A 13921-nucleotide genomic window follows, 5' to 3' on the forward strand; every position below is an offset into this window, starting at 1 on the left:
TTCTCTGAACACAGGTACGTGGCTCTGTTTGCCCTGCCTGTGTACCAGAAGGAAAACACAAAACCAATCTTTCCAACCTTCACTAGACTCTTCGTCTTCCTCTTCTTCCTCCCCCTCTTCTTTATCTTCAGCCTCGTGGTTTTTCTGAGTTTGAAGTTCTTCCTCGCTCTTTCCCTTCAGAAGGGCGTGGATTCGCACAGCCTCTTCCCAAGGCACACCTCCCAGATCTGAGGAGGGTAGCTGTGGCTGCAATGGTTCCTCTTCCTCCTCCTCCTCCTCTTCCTCCATCTCGGATTCTGAACTACTGTAAAGAATAAAAATGAAATAGAGAAGTCAGTTAATGATGCATCTTAGCTGAGTTTATATATGGCTGGCAAATTTCAGTACCAACTAAGGTATGTGTAATGGAAAGCTTTTTTTCCTCTTCTGCTTTCAATGTTTCATTGCACTATTTTAGAAATAGTGAGGTTGAACCAGATGGGACCAGGTCAAAGGAGCTTGATGCAGAGGCTGTAGGTAGATTCAACAGCTAAAAGGGTACTGACTCCAGTTCTTTTTAATGAAGGGGAGCCAGAGGAAGGGTATTTGTGGGTGAGGTAAATTTATATGTGATGACACTTAACACCACAGTATCTGAGCACAAATGGGTTTAGCAGAAAGCTGGTGATCTGGATCATGTCACCTTCTCCTGACGTTTTGGGCATGAGAGATGCTTCGGCAGGGCCAGCATGTGGTGAGATCGTGTCTTTTGATGGTGGGGGATATTGCTGCTGGGTTTAAGCCACTGGGAAGTTTTGTCGCGTGGTGGGGAGCTGGCAGGAAGATTTGGGAAAATATATTACTTAGAATTTTTCCATTTTTGCCAGACAGTCAGTGAATGTTGAAAAGAACAGGTACATAGTCCTAGAATTATCAGGCCATCATAGTACATATAAAGGATGCAGCAGGTAAGATGAGGATAGCCAGAGAGCAGTGCACAATTACATACACCTTCCAGGATCATAGGCAATAGTATCACATGAACACAGGAAGTGTGTGCAGTATGTATAAGGGGGGTGGACAAGAAACGGTAGGTAGCAGCATGAGAATAATTATCAACCCCACTACTCTCATAGCAAAGTCTGGAAATCACTGTGTGGGAAACAAACATACATCAATATGACCCCATTTTGACAGCCATCCCTCTTTAATTCCACACTACAAAGTTTCCTTTGCAAAACATTTATTGGTTTTGCTTGAGATTTTCACTAAGAATTCTCCTAATTGCTTGTTTGAAGAAGGCTTGACTTTGTAAGTGAAAGATACAACAAGCATAGCTCTTCGATTATAGCCTATAGATACTGACACTATATTTGAAAGGTTGAGAACAAGGCACTTCCACCATTTGCAACCCATTTTTTCCAGGAACATTTAAAAAAAAAAAAAAAAAAGGATCTTTTAGGCTGAAATCTTTCATGCTTTTTCACCAGCATTAAAGTGAATTTACTGGCAAGTTTCATAGATACATTAACCAATTTTTGGGTTATTGAGACAAGGAAAGATACACGTTAAACTCAAGAATTTGTTCAAACACTTATGCTCAACTAACTCAAAGTCTGCTTTAATTTACATCTGTAGCTAGCTCTCAGGAAATGCACTAAAAGAAATAAAATATCTGAAATGCACCTCTGTAGATTTGAACTGATGAACTCAGAAAGGAATATGCACCTAAATGTATAGCGGGGAAAGGAATTTCTGTAAGTACCATACTGCAAGTTTATATATGCTACGTAGTTTGAATATTACATTCAGAGTGAGTTTTTCTGTGGGAATAACCCTTAAAACTTTTCAGCTGGTCACACATATAGCTCTTTATACAATTTAAATGCTAATGGTATTTTGGAGGGATAATTTTTCCAGAGTTGAGGTTGTATTCCGATTTCCATAATAAACCTAATTTTCTCCCATGCCCAAATTCCTCAAGAAAGGTCCTATGCATTGCAGATTTTACAAACTTGGTCTGTGATTATAGATTAGTTGACCAAATGTGAGGTGAACTGGAGAAGCTATTTCTGAAGCATCAGATTAAAAAAAAAAGTTTTATGGAATCTTTCCATTTACTTCAATAGCTACTGGATTAGACTCAATGCATTGTCACATCCTACCACCAAACATGGACTGGCCTAGAAATTTCATACTTGTTTAACTAAAGAGCAAGTGACAAGATCTCATATAGTGGATTCTATCTGAGAAGTTGGGAGTGTTTATCCTTGGAGTTATTCACCTAATGGGAACATCTGAGGACTCTGCCAGCTTTTAGCAAACAAACTGTTATAAAGTTGACTCTCTCTCTGATCCTGTGCTATGTAAGAATTTGGCTCATTCTGCAGAAAGCTTGTCAAAAGTCAGCGTGGACTCCTGTGTGCCATAAAGAATCCTTAATATTGTTTGCTAGTCTTGTATTGCTTGCAATTTTTTTCTCATGTCTCCTAAATACACGCAGTTTTTCAGGGGGAAAAAGGTTCTGGCAGCTTCTGGCAATCTTTATAAACTCAGTCCTGGATCTAATGGACTTTGGAACATTTACAAAAGCTGCCCAGTTCAAGGACTGAAATCTTGATGGTCCTACCCTTGTGTGAATGTGTAGGCTAAACTTTCAAACTCTGTCCATCTTGGAAATCCCCCCGCAAAGACATGCACACGCAAGCTGCACTAGACTCATAAAATCCAAAGGCAAGGACTTTGCAAGTGCAACAATTAATCCCTCAGACCTTGACAGTTTCTCCTCACCTCACACATCATACAAACTCCATTAGACTCAGATCGCCAGTTACAGCATCCTGGTATATTTGATCAGTTCATATTTAAAAAAAAGGACAAACCTCTGGACTTAAACTCAACATGGAGTTAAGGATTTAAATTCATATCTGTATTTTAAAAACGCTCATTAAAAAATTAGAAGGCCAGGAAAGTCTATGTTAATTTGAAGTTCCCATAGTTTTAAATGTTTATAATTGTTTAAACTGGAAATTAAGACTAGTATATCACAGTTTTGGCCATTCAGCGTGCTTGTTGCTCTCCTAATGTTATTGATACAAGCATATGCCTTTAAGCTCTAGTTATACAAGGATATTTTTGTCTGGGGTAAAATCTGTGCTAGTGACATTTAAGTGCATTCCAGGATTAACACATTATGAGACAATAAATTGCAATTCAAACAGCAATTCTGACTGCAAAAGTGTCATTGTGGGGCTCCACTCTGTGTCTCTCTGATTTCTGTATCAAATTGATTCCATTTACAAGTCAAGACATTTATTCCAACTGCAAGTCCCCCATTAATCACAGCCTGAGGTTTGAGAATTGAACTGGGTTATGTTACTCTTCTTCCACATCACCTGTAATAAAAGTTCTGCAAGCCAAATGAGGCCCTCAATTACTCATGTGCAATCCCAGTGCCTTCAATTCATGCCTTCTGTAGCATCTGCAAATCTAGGTGCTTTTGGTGAGTATGGATAGGCCTAACTGTTTGGATTTTAGTATGCATTTCTGTTGATGCTGCACAGGATGGCATAGAATTTTTTTATATGTTAGCTCTACAGGGATAACAAGAAAAATAATTAAAAGTAATTTTTGTCACTGAAACTTAGAATAAACTCAGGGAATAGATCTTGTATTTTTATTATACTTAAGAGAAAAGAAGTGCAACGCCTGGATGCTTGCCATATAGGTGTGACTAGGCATGAGCTCATCTAATTTAAAGAGCAAAATAATTTGAGCTTGATTAAAATTCGGGTGAGTGATCAGAGGATACCTGCTGTTCTATTTTGCTGGTTCTGTGCAACAGCAACAGCTGTGTTTAACAAACTGATACATCCAGCAGTAACTTTTACATAAAAGGGCTCATTCGAGATTACTGCTTACAGAAAGAGCAGATTCTCCTTTGGTTCAATAGGTAACCTCACTATTTTTGGCTACAAAAGGTCCTTGGTTCAACTTCTTCCTGGAATGGATTACTCACAAATAAACCATCTTTCATTTAACATTTTCTCACTTGGCTACCTTCTTCTTTTCTGCACCATCTACACTAGATTTTATAATGTTTGATGTACTCTTGCCAGAATGGTTCTACATATTTGCTGTTTATTTTTAGTATAATTGTTACACATTAATAAAGTGCATAAGAGGTAAGATGAGCAGTTGCAGAATTGCTATTGCCAGACAATAAAAGTGAAGGCTGAAAACTGATCAGCTGACATAAAAAAAGCCTGAGATTTAAAGTCTACACAAGTCTGGAATGTATAACTTCTACAACAACCTTAACTCTGTCCCTGCCTTGTAGGCTTTCATTACACAATGACTCCGTTTCAGGCAAACAGACATTCTCCTAGCAAGTACCACATTGCAACACAACTTTTCTTATAATTATAGTTGCACATAATTCCAGGGGCAGAACTCAGGTTACACTGAGGATTACCATTTCCTATTTTTGTGTGATAAAAAGCTATTCTTAATCTTGCTCTAATGCATCCTTGCAAAATTTTATTCACTCACTTGCCTGGGGAGAGTATTTTTTGATGGATGTAAATAAATAAAATGTATAAGGTACTATTGTTTTTTCCTCATCATAGTATGGGGTAATCAGGCAGGGTTTGTGCACGGTCCAATAAGTTTTCATGGCAATTTTCAAGTTACAACATCTGATTTTTGTACGGTATATAATGCAAATGTTATAATCCTCCGTTCCACAGCAGAAATTAAATGTTTATTTATAACTTGCTGTTCCTTCTTTCAAAAGGTAAATGATGAATCAGATCATTAATATATGCTGAGCCTCTGGTATGCAACAAGCTCCCAAGAGGCCTTAGCGTATCCCAGTGGCTTTATACAGATGCTCTCACAGAGATAAAAAAGGTCTTTATTCCCCCCTCTGATTAATAGCACACTTTCCTCCTCTTCAGTACAGAAATAAATCTGACAGGTGGTGTTTGCTGGGTTTTTAAGTGTCCTGTCAATAAAATTTACTGTTGCTCAAGCTGTTGCCATGGCTACTCCGCGGCTCAAACTGTGTTCTCCAGCCAGCCTGCTTATCTCATGTAATAGTCACAGCGTAACTTCTTTACTCCACAGCTCTCTTTACCTTCTCCAGCATGTATCTGTCCCACACTTTTGTGATTAACCTTTGAGTACCGAGAAACGAGAAGCTGAGTGGGTGAAAGGAGACCGAGAGGGGTCGGTGCACAGTGTCTTCCTTTCAAGCTAGTAGCTCTATGCCACCCAGTTGGCACCTTGTTTCTGTTCACCAGTGATCAGAGAAGAGAGTTGGATGACTTTACAGAGAGACTCAAATAATCCGGTAGATACCTCTTAACAAATGTATATATGTGAATTTAGCACTGGAGAAAGGAGCCAGACCAAAAGGCCTGGAGACTCAGATCCTCTATTACCCCACATGCAGGCTCAGAACAGAGTAACAGTGCCAGCTGCCTCCATTACATCCCACAGTATGGGTCAATCCTAATCTGGAGAGGCTATCTTAACAGAGATGAGAGAGTATTTCACCATGATGGCTTCAGCTCAAAGGTGGGGCACTGCAGCACCAACTTTAACTGCATGTGCTCTTTAAGGATAATCAGCTCCTCAAGCCCTGGGGGTGCTGGGCTGTTTGAATAAAGACCTGCTGTTGACACTTAGGTGCCTCATACTGGAATGTGCACCACACTTTGTAGCAGCTGCTGAGCCTGGATCCTAAAATTTAATTACCTTGAATGCATCTTCATTAAAATCTGCACATGCTCTCCAAAGGTTGTGTTGGTATCTTATTTAGCTCTGGATGTGATTCAAAGTGTTGCTATCTTTCTACAGAAGTCCAACAAAGATTAGGTCCAAGTTGGCAACCTTAGAGACAGTTTCAGTCTCTATGCACACTTGTGTTACATAAAATATGCGAGGGTTCTTTTGTTAGCCGTCCGTACAGTGGCTTGAGACTGCTGGGACCTCAGCTTGGAATTTGCTTCCCTTATTGAATAGATATGAAATATGTTGATCTTTTGTGAGGATTAATCTGATAAATGTTTTAAAATGCTTTGACTGTGAAACATATTATAGAAGTACTACGTATGATTATTACTACATTTGCGGAGGAAAGCATATTAACTCCGGTTTTTGCCCACAGTAGTGAGGATGAATCTGTTATAGGAGAAGTGTATTTGGTTTGACTTTTGCCAACAAGTTATATTTATTGCTGTGAAATCTCTGTCCATGCAGCCAGGGACGTGAGAGAGAGATATTTTATAAGTCCAAAAATAATATCTACCTTTTAAAAACAATTTCTTTTAGAGAAAGTTTAAATTAAAAAAATACAAATTTAAGTCAACGTACAAAAAAGGGAGAGTGAAAGAATTCTGAAGAAAAAATGGATGCAGGGGAGGGAGGGAGAGAAGGAATAAGAGTGTGCAGGTCTGTAGGAGGTGAAATAGCAGCTGCAGTCCGAGATGCCAAAGATAAACTTGGCTCCATTGATTCCTTTTTTTCTTGGAGGTTTCCAATCCAAGTACTGACCAGGTCCAACTATTCTTGATTTATATGATGTGATGAAGTCAAGGCCAATAATATAGCTCCAGGCTAGTGAATTTTGGTTAGTACTTTCAGATCTAAAAAGCACTATAAAAGCAATAGTGATAGTAGTAGTAGTATTAATATTAACAACAATAGCAACAGTAACAGAGTATCATTTATTAAATCTGAGCAGTGGGCTAGGAGAGGACAGAGAATATGAACAGATCTCTGCAGAGAACATCTGGTAGGCCACTAGACAAGAGGTCAGAGAAATAAATTATATCAAAATAAGATCTTACTGAGAAATTCCTGAGATAATTAAGAAACACCATCATTATTCTAGTAAAGGAAACAGCACAGAACCCAAGGTATTCTCAGGTATTTACTCATCCAAGTTCAAACCTGTTTAGAGCTTTCAAGATAAGGATGCATAGGACTATTTAAGACCAGCAAGGCTATCTATTGTCAAGTATCCAATTGCTGCCTCTTCTATTTGCATCTTATGAGACTCCTATCATTTGCTCATCCCAGAATGCACTCAGGCCCTGATCCTGCAAAGACTTATGAATGTGCTTAATTTTACATTCTTGCGTAGCCCAGCTGAACTCAGTTTCACCTGTATAACTGAAGTAAGCAACGTGACATGCAGGGCTACACATGTGTTTCGAATTAAGCGTGCGTGTAATTTTATTGTAGGACCTGGGCTTTAGCCATCAGCTATATCATTACCTGACAGTGACAGTTTTAAGAATGTAAGAACTATTGCACAGGCAAAAAGTTAACAGTTCAGGAAAGTTCTTGCTGCATGGAAAAGGGTATTGAGCAGCGCTCAGAGAGCTACTCTATTTGGAGGATGTGAGGCTGCGAATGTTTCACTCAACCCTTCTCAACCTGAACTGTTGCTGCAAGAATTGCCGAGAGACATTTGCCCACATGCATGCACACTGAGCCCCGGGGACTCCAGTTTATTGTTCTGGGGTGGATATAGGGATACATGTAAAATTTGTGCTAACCTGTTGGGTGTATCCTGTTTTACACTATCCATAGCTATTACTTCAAACCAAGTTCTCTCAGACATAAAGGCACTCAATCAAGGCTAAGTATTTGCTCAACTTGAAGTTTTAAACCAAAGATGGCTTTCAATTCTCTGAGTGCAAAATAGGCAGAAAAAGCTCTTTGAAAAAACGCTCCCCTCTGACCCCATGTTCTGTTCACTCAAATGACTCGGTTGATTTTAAATTCAATTTTCCAGAAAGTAAATTCCCTTCTGAGCTAAGACTGAGCATGAGAAATTTCAGCACACCAGATAACTTTTTAAGAACAATATTTAGTGACTCAAAATAGGGGTTTAGAACAGAAACTATAGTATAAAATGCCTTTCTGAAGTGTGGACGAAGCTAGCCGTTCTCCAGAAAGAGTAGCCTCAGTAAAGCATATGGGAAAGTGCACTATGGGAGCAAGCAGGCACAAGCCTGCTGGAGTGGATATAGGGATACATGTAAAATGTGTGCTAACCTGCTGGGCACATCCTCTTCTGTTCCTTTGTCTAGTACACTGCTCAGGTTATGCTCTGCCAAGGTCTCCTCAGGAACCTCTTCCAGTTCCTCCTCCCGCTGCAGTGACAGCCGGTAATTCTCCAGCTCAATCCGCTCAGGTGTGCCACGCAGCCTCTTGGCAAGGCTGGGCTCCTCCAATCCATTGACATTAGGACCTAAAGAACAAGCCAGTAAACAAACAGTGAATCTAATGAACTGAGTTTGAATATTTGCAAGCAAATTCAGAGCAAGGAGCAGTGGGGTGAGAAAGGGCCATAGGGGAATAAAATGAGAGCGAACCTGATGCCATTACAATATTAGCCCATACTGGTTGAATTAGACAAGGAGCAATACTCCAAAGCGGGCCCCGGTTAATGCTTTTGGCCAAAGGATGCTAACAAAAAGTTACATGTCCAGGTTGAAAGAGGAACAAGAACAAAGGCCAGAGCTGCGTCAGGTCAGGCACAGGGATACCTGTTCAAGAAGGGACAGGGAAGCCTTTGCCACAGGGACTGAAGTGCGCCCCATTAGGTAAGGAGTGCCTCAAATATGGGAAACAAAGGGACACTCCTGTCGTAGGAAGCTACCTGGTGCAAGGCCCTCAGGTTCAAACCGCAGATATGCTTTTCTCTGGACTTGACCTGATTTCCTGTCAGTATGTGACAAAACTGGGACTACAGGAGAAATCTGGATGAACAATTTGTGGGAGTGGGGAAGGACGCTGGATAAGAGGTTCGCTGTTTCCCCAAAACCCCAGCAAACTGCAAGGATATGCATGTGGCAAAACAGTCTATCTCAAAAACTGTAGAGCAGCTCCAAGGGCTATTGAGAAAGCAGCACACAGTGGAAGAAATACACCTCTGAGCTTTGAGCAGGTGGGTGAAAACAGGAAAGAGGTGTGTGGAAAGACAAGAGACTGGGAATCACAGTCCCAACAATGACAGGCCTGGTATCATATACTGATTCCGATGCCTGTTACTACAGCCATTAGGAACCCCAGCAGCAATGTCATCAAGAGCTTGTATCACTAAGCCCCAAGGGAAAACGTGTCACAAGTTAAACATGCTCAGCACTGAACATCTCCATTCATCTCCTATCACTCTCCACAGTAAAAGAGAACTCTGCTGATTTGGATTTAACGCTTGTGGGTCTGAATTCCAGAAGTGCCAAGTGCTCAGAACTCCAGTTGAAGCCAATGGGATCTGTGGGTGCGCAACATCTCTGGAAATCAAACCTGGGTGTATTTACTGCCCGTTAAAGCCAGAAACTGCTTCATCAAGCAGAGCTGCAGGCAAGTGATATAGGAAAGCTTCACCAATCGTTCTGTCAGTGCACTTTGGCTCTGACATGGACTCACCTATACATACCCCTTTTACAATTCTAGCCCTGCCCACCTGTGCAGCTCTGCCAACGAACCTCAGTTTGGACCTAAAGCATCCTCTGTTGTAACAATCTTGGGATTCCTCTTAAAGGATACCAGGAATCATGTGCTACTTTTGTGATGTGAACAAATGTCCATAAGAAACTAGGTTGGGACCACCATGTTCCCACAGGAGCCAGCTCACACAGGTGTCCACAGGCAAAAGGTCAGAGTATTAACCCGCATTTCCAAGGACATTTGTTCTCTACAATTTGCTGCTGCAACAGCCTTATGTTGTGTCAGTATTTTTAAAAGATTAATAAAACTGAATAGCACCCTCAGCTAGGATTCACAGTTCATTTCACTCTCTCTGGGATGCCTACTTGCTGATACCACCTCAGCCAGAACTATTTTTGTCATCAGTGTTACATTCCCCATCTCTGAGTTCACAGCATCAGGGGATCTGACCTGGAATGCTGATCTGCCAACCCTGGCTGATGTGAAAGAGAAACAGATTATGGGTAATGGAAGAATACCAAGGTGATAGAGAGCAAATAAATTGGTACAAATCCTCATAAAAAGAGAGCTTATCTTCTGTATTAGACCTTTTCACAGTGTGTTCCAATTAGGTCCAGCTTCCCCCAGCTGGCACATGCTGTTTCTTGCCCTCTTGTTTTGGCCTGCTCTGGGTATCCAGCAAGATATCCATGAAGTTCATAGATTAAAAGAAAAGAAGGATGAGGAGTCCTTCTCCAGGGGATTTATTTCACTCTTTCTTCTTGAACACCTTTCTGTTTTATCAGCTTCCTCAGAAGAAAGCAAAAAAGCAGCAGAGACTCATTTCTAGGGTATGATTAACAGACTATGGAAAAGATGGCTTTTTTCATTGCAGGGATGGGTAGAAAAGACATTAGGAGCTATAAATTTAGGGGAGGAAAAAACCGAAGTGACATTTATACACACAAGTGACACTCTCACAAGCAGTCTATCTGCCACATGTGCAGGATAAGAGTTAGCCTTGTGCCTCCCACCCCATCACTGCAACAGGGATGGCATAGGAAGAATTAAGCCAATCCTGCAGCAGTGCATGGGGATAGATGAGGTGACTCAGTGGAAGTGTCTCCACAGAAAGGCTGATATGGGAGGGATAAAAGCTCTTTTAAACTGCAAGACAACGCAGTGTGATTATGACAAGGTAGTTTACATGCCTGGAAGGTGTTGTGTGCTGTGAACTTTCAGGGAAGAAGGGACACACTTCAAATGTAAGACTGATTTTATTCTTTTTAGCTATGCAATTCAAGAGCATCACTGGCCAGATTCCTCCATTTTATTTTTCTTAAAAAAAACATGAAGTTTGATATTGGAGAACATGAGCCAATAAGCTCAACTTATTGCCAGCCTCGGCCAGGGACTTCTAGCAGTCTGTACTAGAGGAGTACACTTTGCACAGAGAATTTGTTTACTGAGCTTCTAAAAGGAACAGTCAGTCTTCATTGGTGGAGCGTAAGACACTGTCAAGCTCACCACCAAGCACAAATTGAACAGATGTTAACTGATTCCAAGCTATTTGCCTCGTTATGTGGTTAGTAACCAGAAGGCAATAGTTACAGCTCTTGGAGTGCTGCTATTAACATAAACAGCTCAGCTTACACTGGCTTTCTTCCAACAAGCCTAGATGGTGAAAGGTGGCTATCTACTCACATCAGCTGGGTTCACAAGGGTCTGCATTACTGAGCAAACTGGGGAGAGGAAAATTTGAATCTGCCTTGGACGCTCTTGCTGCTTGGTGACACCCTCTATCTGATAGAGGGCTGTACCCACATGGGTCATAATGATTCAAACTGCTGTACAAGACATCTGCTCAAAAACCTGAACAACACTACTCTACAGTTCTGCCAATCGGCAGTCCTTGCAGAGAACACTGGTTAACCCCATCTGCCACTCTACTGTGTGCCTTTATTAAAGGCACAAGCACACCTGCATGGATGTACCTGAGCGCCACAAAGTCGCCTGGAAGCAAAGTCAACCTGGAAGCTGCTCACAAACAGAGAAATGGGCTAACATGACTGAGTATGATGGAACCTGAGAAAACTATGTCATTAGTCAAATATCAGGAGCCATACGAGAGCCAAAAGCAGCTCATCACACAAACACGGAATCAGCTGAAAATCCAAAAACAACATCCTAAATAGGAAAATGTTTCAGGACTTGACTCAATGGTTCTGCATTTTGGAAGGGTCACTGGCTACGGACAGCACATAGATCATCCCAAGGGAACTGTTTTTCCTAACAGGATTAGCTGTTGTGTGAAAGCTGCCAGAGGCCCCTATTTATCTCAGACCTGACGCAGCCTGCCTCTTGTAAAGGAACATAAGGCCAGTGATAACATTCCTGTGCTGAAGTGCCCCTTGCCCTGCTCCCCAGCATGATATATTTCTTCTCTACCCTCTGATTTTAGAAACAATGGTGGTTGCTTCTAGTGCTTAAGAAGCTTCTCTGAAAGCTTTCCCTTCCTGTGAGACAATTCCATCTCCCCTATTCTCCACCGCCTCCCTCCTCCACCAAGTAAAAACTGAGCTACATACATGTTTTAGTCCCACAAGCTTGAGAAAGCATTGCCCAGATTACCCCTCAGATAGTATCTGCTGAGGGATGAAGACACAGGTGATAGTGTGAAAATTGGGAGCGCACAACATCCTTTCCAAAGCAGAATGACCCTCCTCCTGCTTACAACTTTTCCCCCTTACACCAATCCAGTATTAGTGGAGCCTTCTTTTTCATGAATCATGTAATGCCGCCATTTTCCCTCCTACCGTATCTGTCTTGTCTGTTTAGATTGTAAGCTCTTTGGGGCCTGGACTGTCTCCCACTGTATCTGTGCAGTACTTGGCACAATGGAGTGCCTAACCTCAGCTGGGGCCTCTAGGAGCTACTGTAATACAAATAAGGGAGACTGCTGTGATGCATATGCACAAAGGGGGGAGTTGTGGGGGGAGTTACTTCCCTGCATACCGTAACTATAGTTCTTCGAGATGTGGGTGCAGATGTGTATTCCACTCAGCTGCGGGAGTGCCCAGTGCACCAAAGCAAGAGGCCTTTGCTTAGCAGTACCTAGGAGGTGATGGTTGAACCCTTCAGTCCCATTGCCCTTCTCATGACTATATAATGACGGCGCTGCCCTGACCTCCCCTCAATTCCTTCGCACCAAAATCCAAGGTTACAGAAAAACCAAAAACCAAAGTTACAGAACAGGTAAGTACTGTTTTTTAATTCTTCAAGTGTTTGAAGATGTGTATTCCACTCAGGTGACTCACAAGCAGTAACTGAAGGAGGTGGGCTCAGAGTCTACCTAAAGGAGGACTGCAGAACTACCTTCCCGAAGTTTACAGTCATAATAGCATAATGTTTGATAAAAGTATGCATTGAAAACCAAGTAGCTGCTCTGCAAAAGTCTAATATAGAAACATCACTGAGGAATGCAACTGAAGCCACTTGGATCTTGTTGAATAACCCAGGTGCAGAGCCGCTCCATGTGCTGCTGTCTTGGAAAGTAATCCATGTGGAGATCATCTGCCTGGAAACAACCTGACCTTTCACCTGATCCGCATACGAGGCAAAGTTGAGGTGAAAAATGAAACTGTTTAGTTCTCTCCAAAGAAAACACCAAACAGCATCTCCATCCAATGCACAAAGGTGCTGTTCCTCCGTATCTGAATGTGGTTTAGGAAAGAGTACAGGTAAGTATATAGTTTGGTTAAGGTAAAACTACTTTAAACAAAAATTTTGGATATGGCTTTAGGGCCACTTTATCCTTGAAAAATTGCACATATGGAGGTCCCACCACACGAGCTTGCAACTCACTCACTCCTCCTTGTGGAAGTTATGGCTATGAGAAAAGATGTTGTTAGCAAAGAAGGGACAGAACAAGTTGCAAGGCTCAAATGGAGGAAGCCATGAGGGTGGCCAGCACCACATTAAGGTCCCACAATATTGGTGTTTCTTTAACAGGAGAGAAGAGACGGACAAGTCCTTTTAAAAATCTAACCACCAGGGAGTTAGAAAAAATTGACTTCCATTGGATTGGTGGCTGGAACATAGATGCTGGCTAAGTGGACTTTCAAAGACCTAAGAGACAGACCTGAGGACTTCATATGGAACAGATAATTCAAAATGTCCTGAATAGTCTGGGAGCATAATGTAGTAATATCTTATTCTAGGGCCAGATTAGTGATAGAAAGATAAGGGAGGTGTCATTTGATTTGAGAAATCTACAGAATCATAGTTTTAATGGTGTCAGCCTCTGCAGTGTGGCAAGGGGGACTCATTCCCCTCCCCTCCCCCGGCTCCCAGCTCCAGGTCCTCTGCCTGGTGGAAATTTTGATAATACGTTGTTGGAAACGGGCTGAGTCAGGTATCATTTGAAAGCCCTTTCTCCCATGAACACAATGGTACCCAACATGACAAGCCTAGAACAATTATGTAGAGATATATT

The 13921-nt window shown here is 41.6% G+C and overlaps 1 protein-coding gene across 13 annotated transcripts in view; it reads right to left on the reverse strand.

Annotated features, from left to right (window-relative positions):
• MICAL3 (microtubule associated monooxygenase, calponin and LIM domain containing 3) overlaps positions 1-13921 on the reverse strand; it is a 252360-nt gene that overhangs the window by 55874 nt on the left and 182565 nt on the right. For 12 of the 13 annotated variants that reach the window (XM_067536313.1, XM_067536323.1, XM_067536319.1 and 9 more), the window contains 2 exons: positions 8050-8245; positions 78-304 (listed from right to left, as the gene is read on the reverse strand). In XM_067536313.1, coding sequence (XP_067392414.1) covers positions 78-304; positions 8050-8245 — 423 coding nt within the window. Of the gene's footprint in view, positions 1-77; positions 305-6352; positions 6640-8049; positions 8246-13921 lie in introns of those variants that run through there. The other variant, XM_067536325.1, reaches the window with a different exon arrangement.

This window comes from Emydura macquarii, unplaced genomic scaffold (genome assembly GCF_026122565.2).
Source record: "Emydura macquarii macquarii isolate MOO-44397 ecotype Brisbane River unplaced genomic scaffold, CSIRO-AGI_Emac_v2 contig_3530, whole genome shotgun sequence".
In the NCBI taxonomy this organism is placed as follows: domain Eukaryota; kingdom Metazoa; phylum Chordata; order Testudines; family Chelidae; genus Emydura; species Emydura macquarii.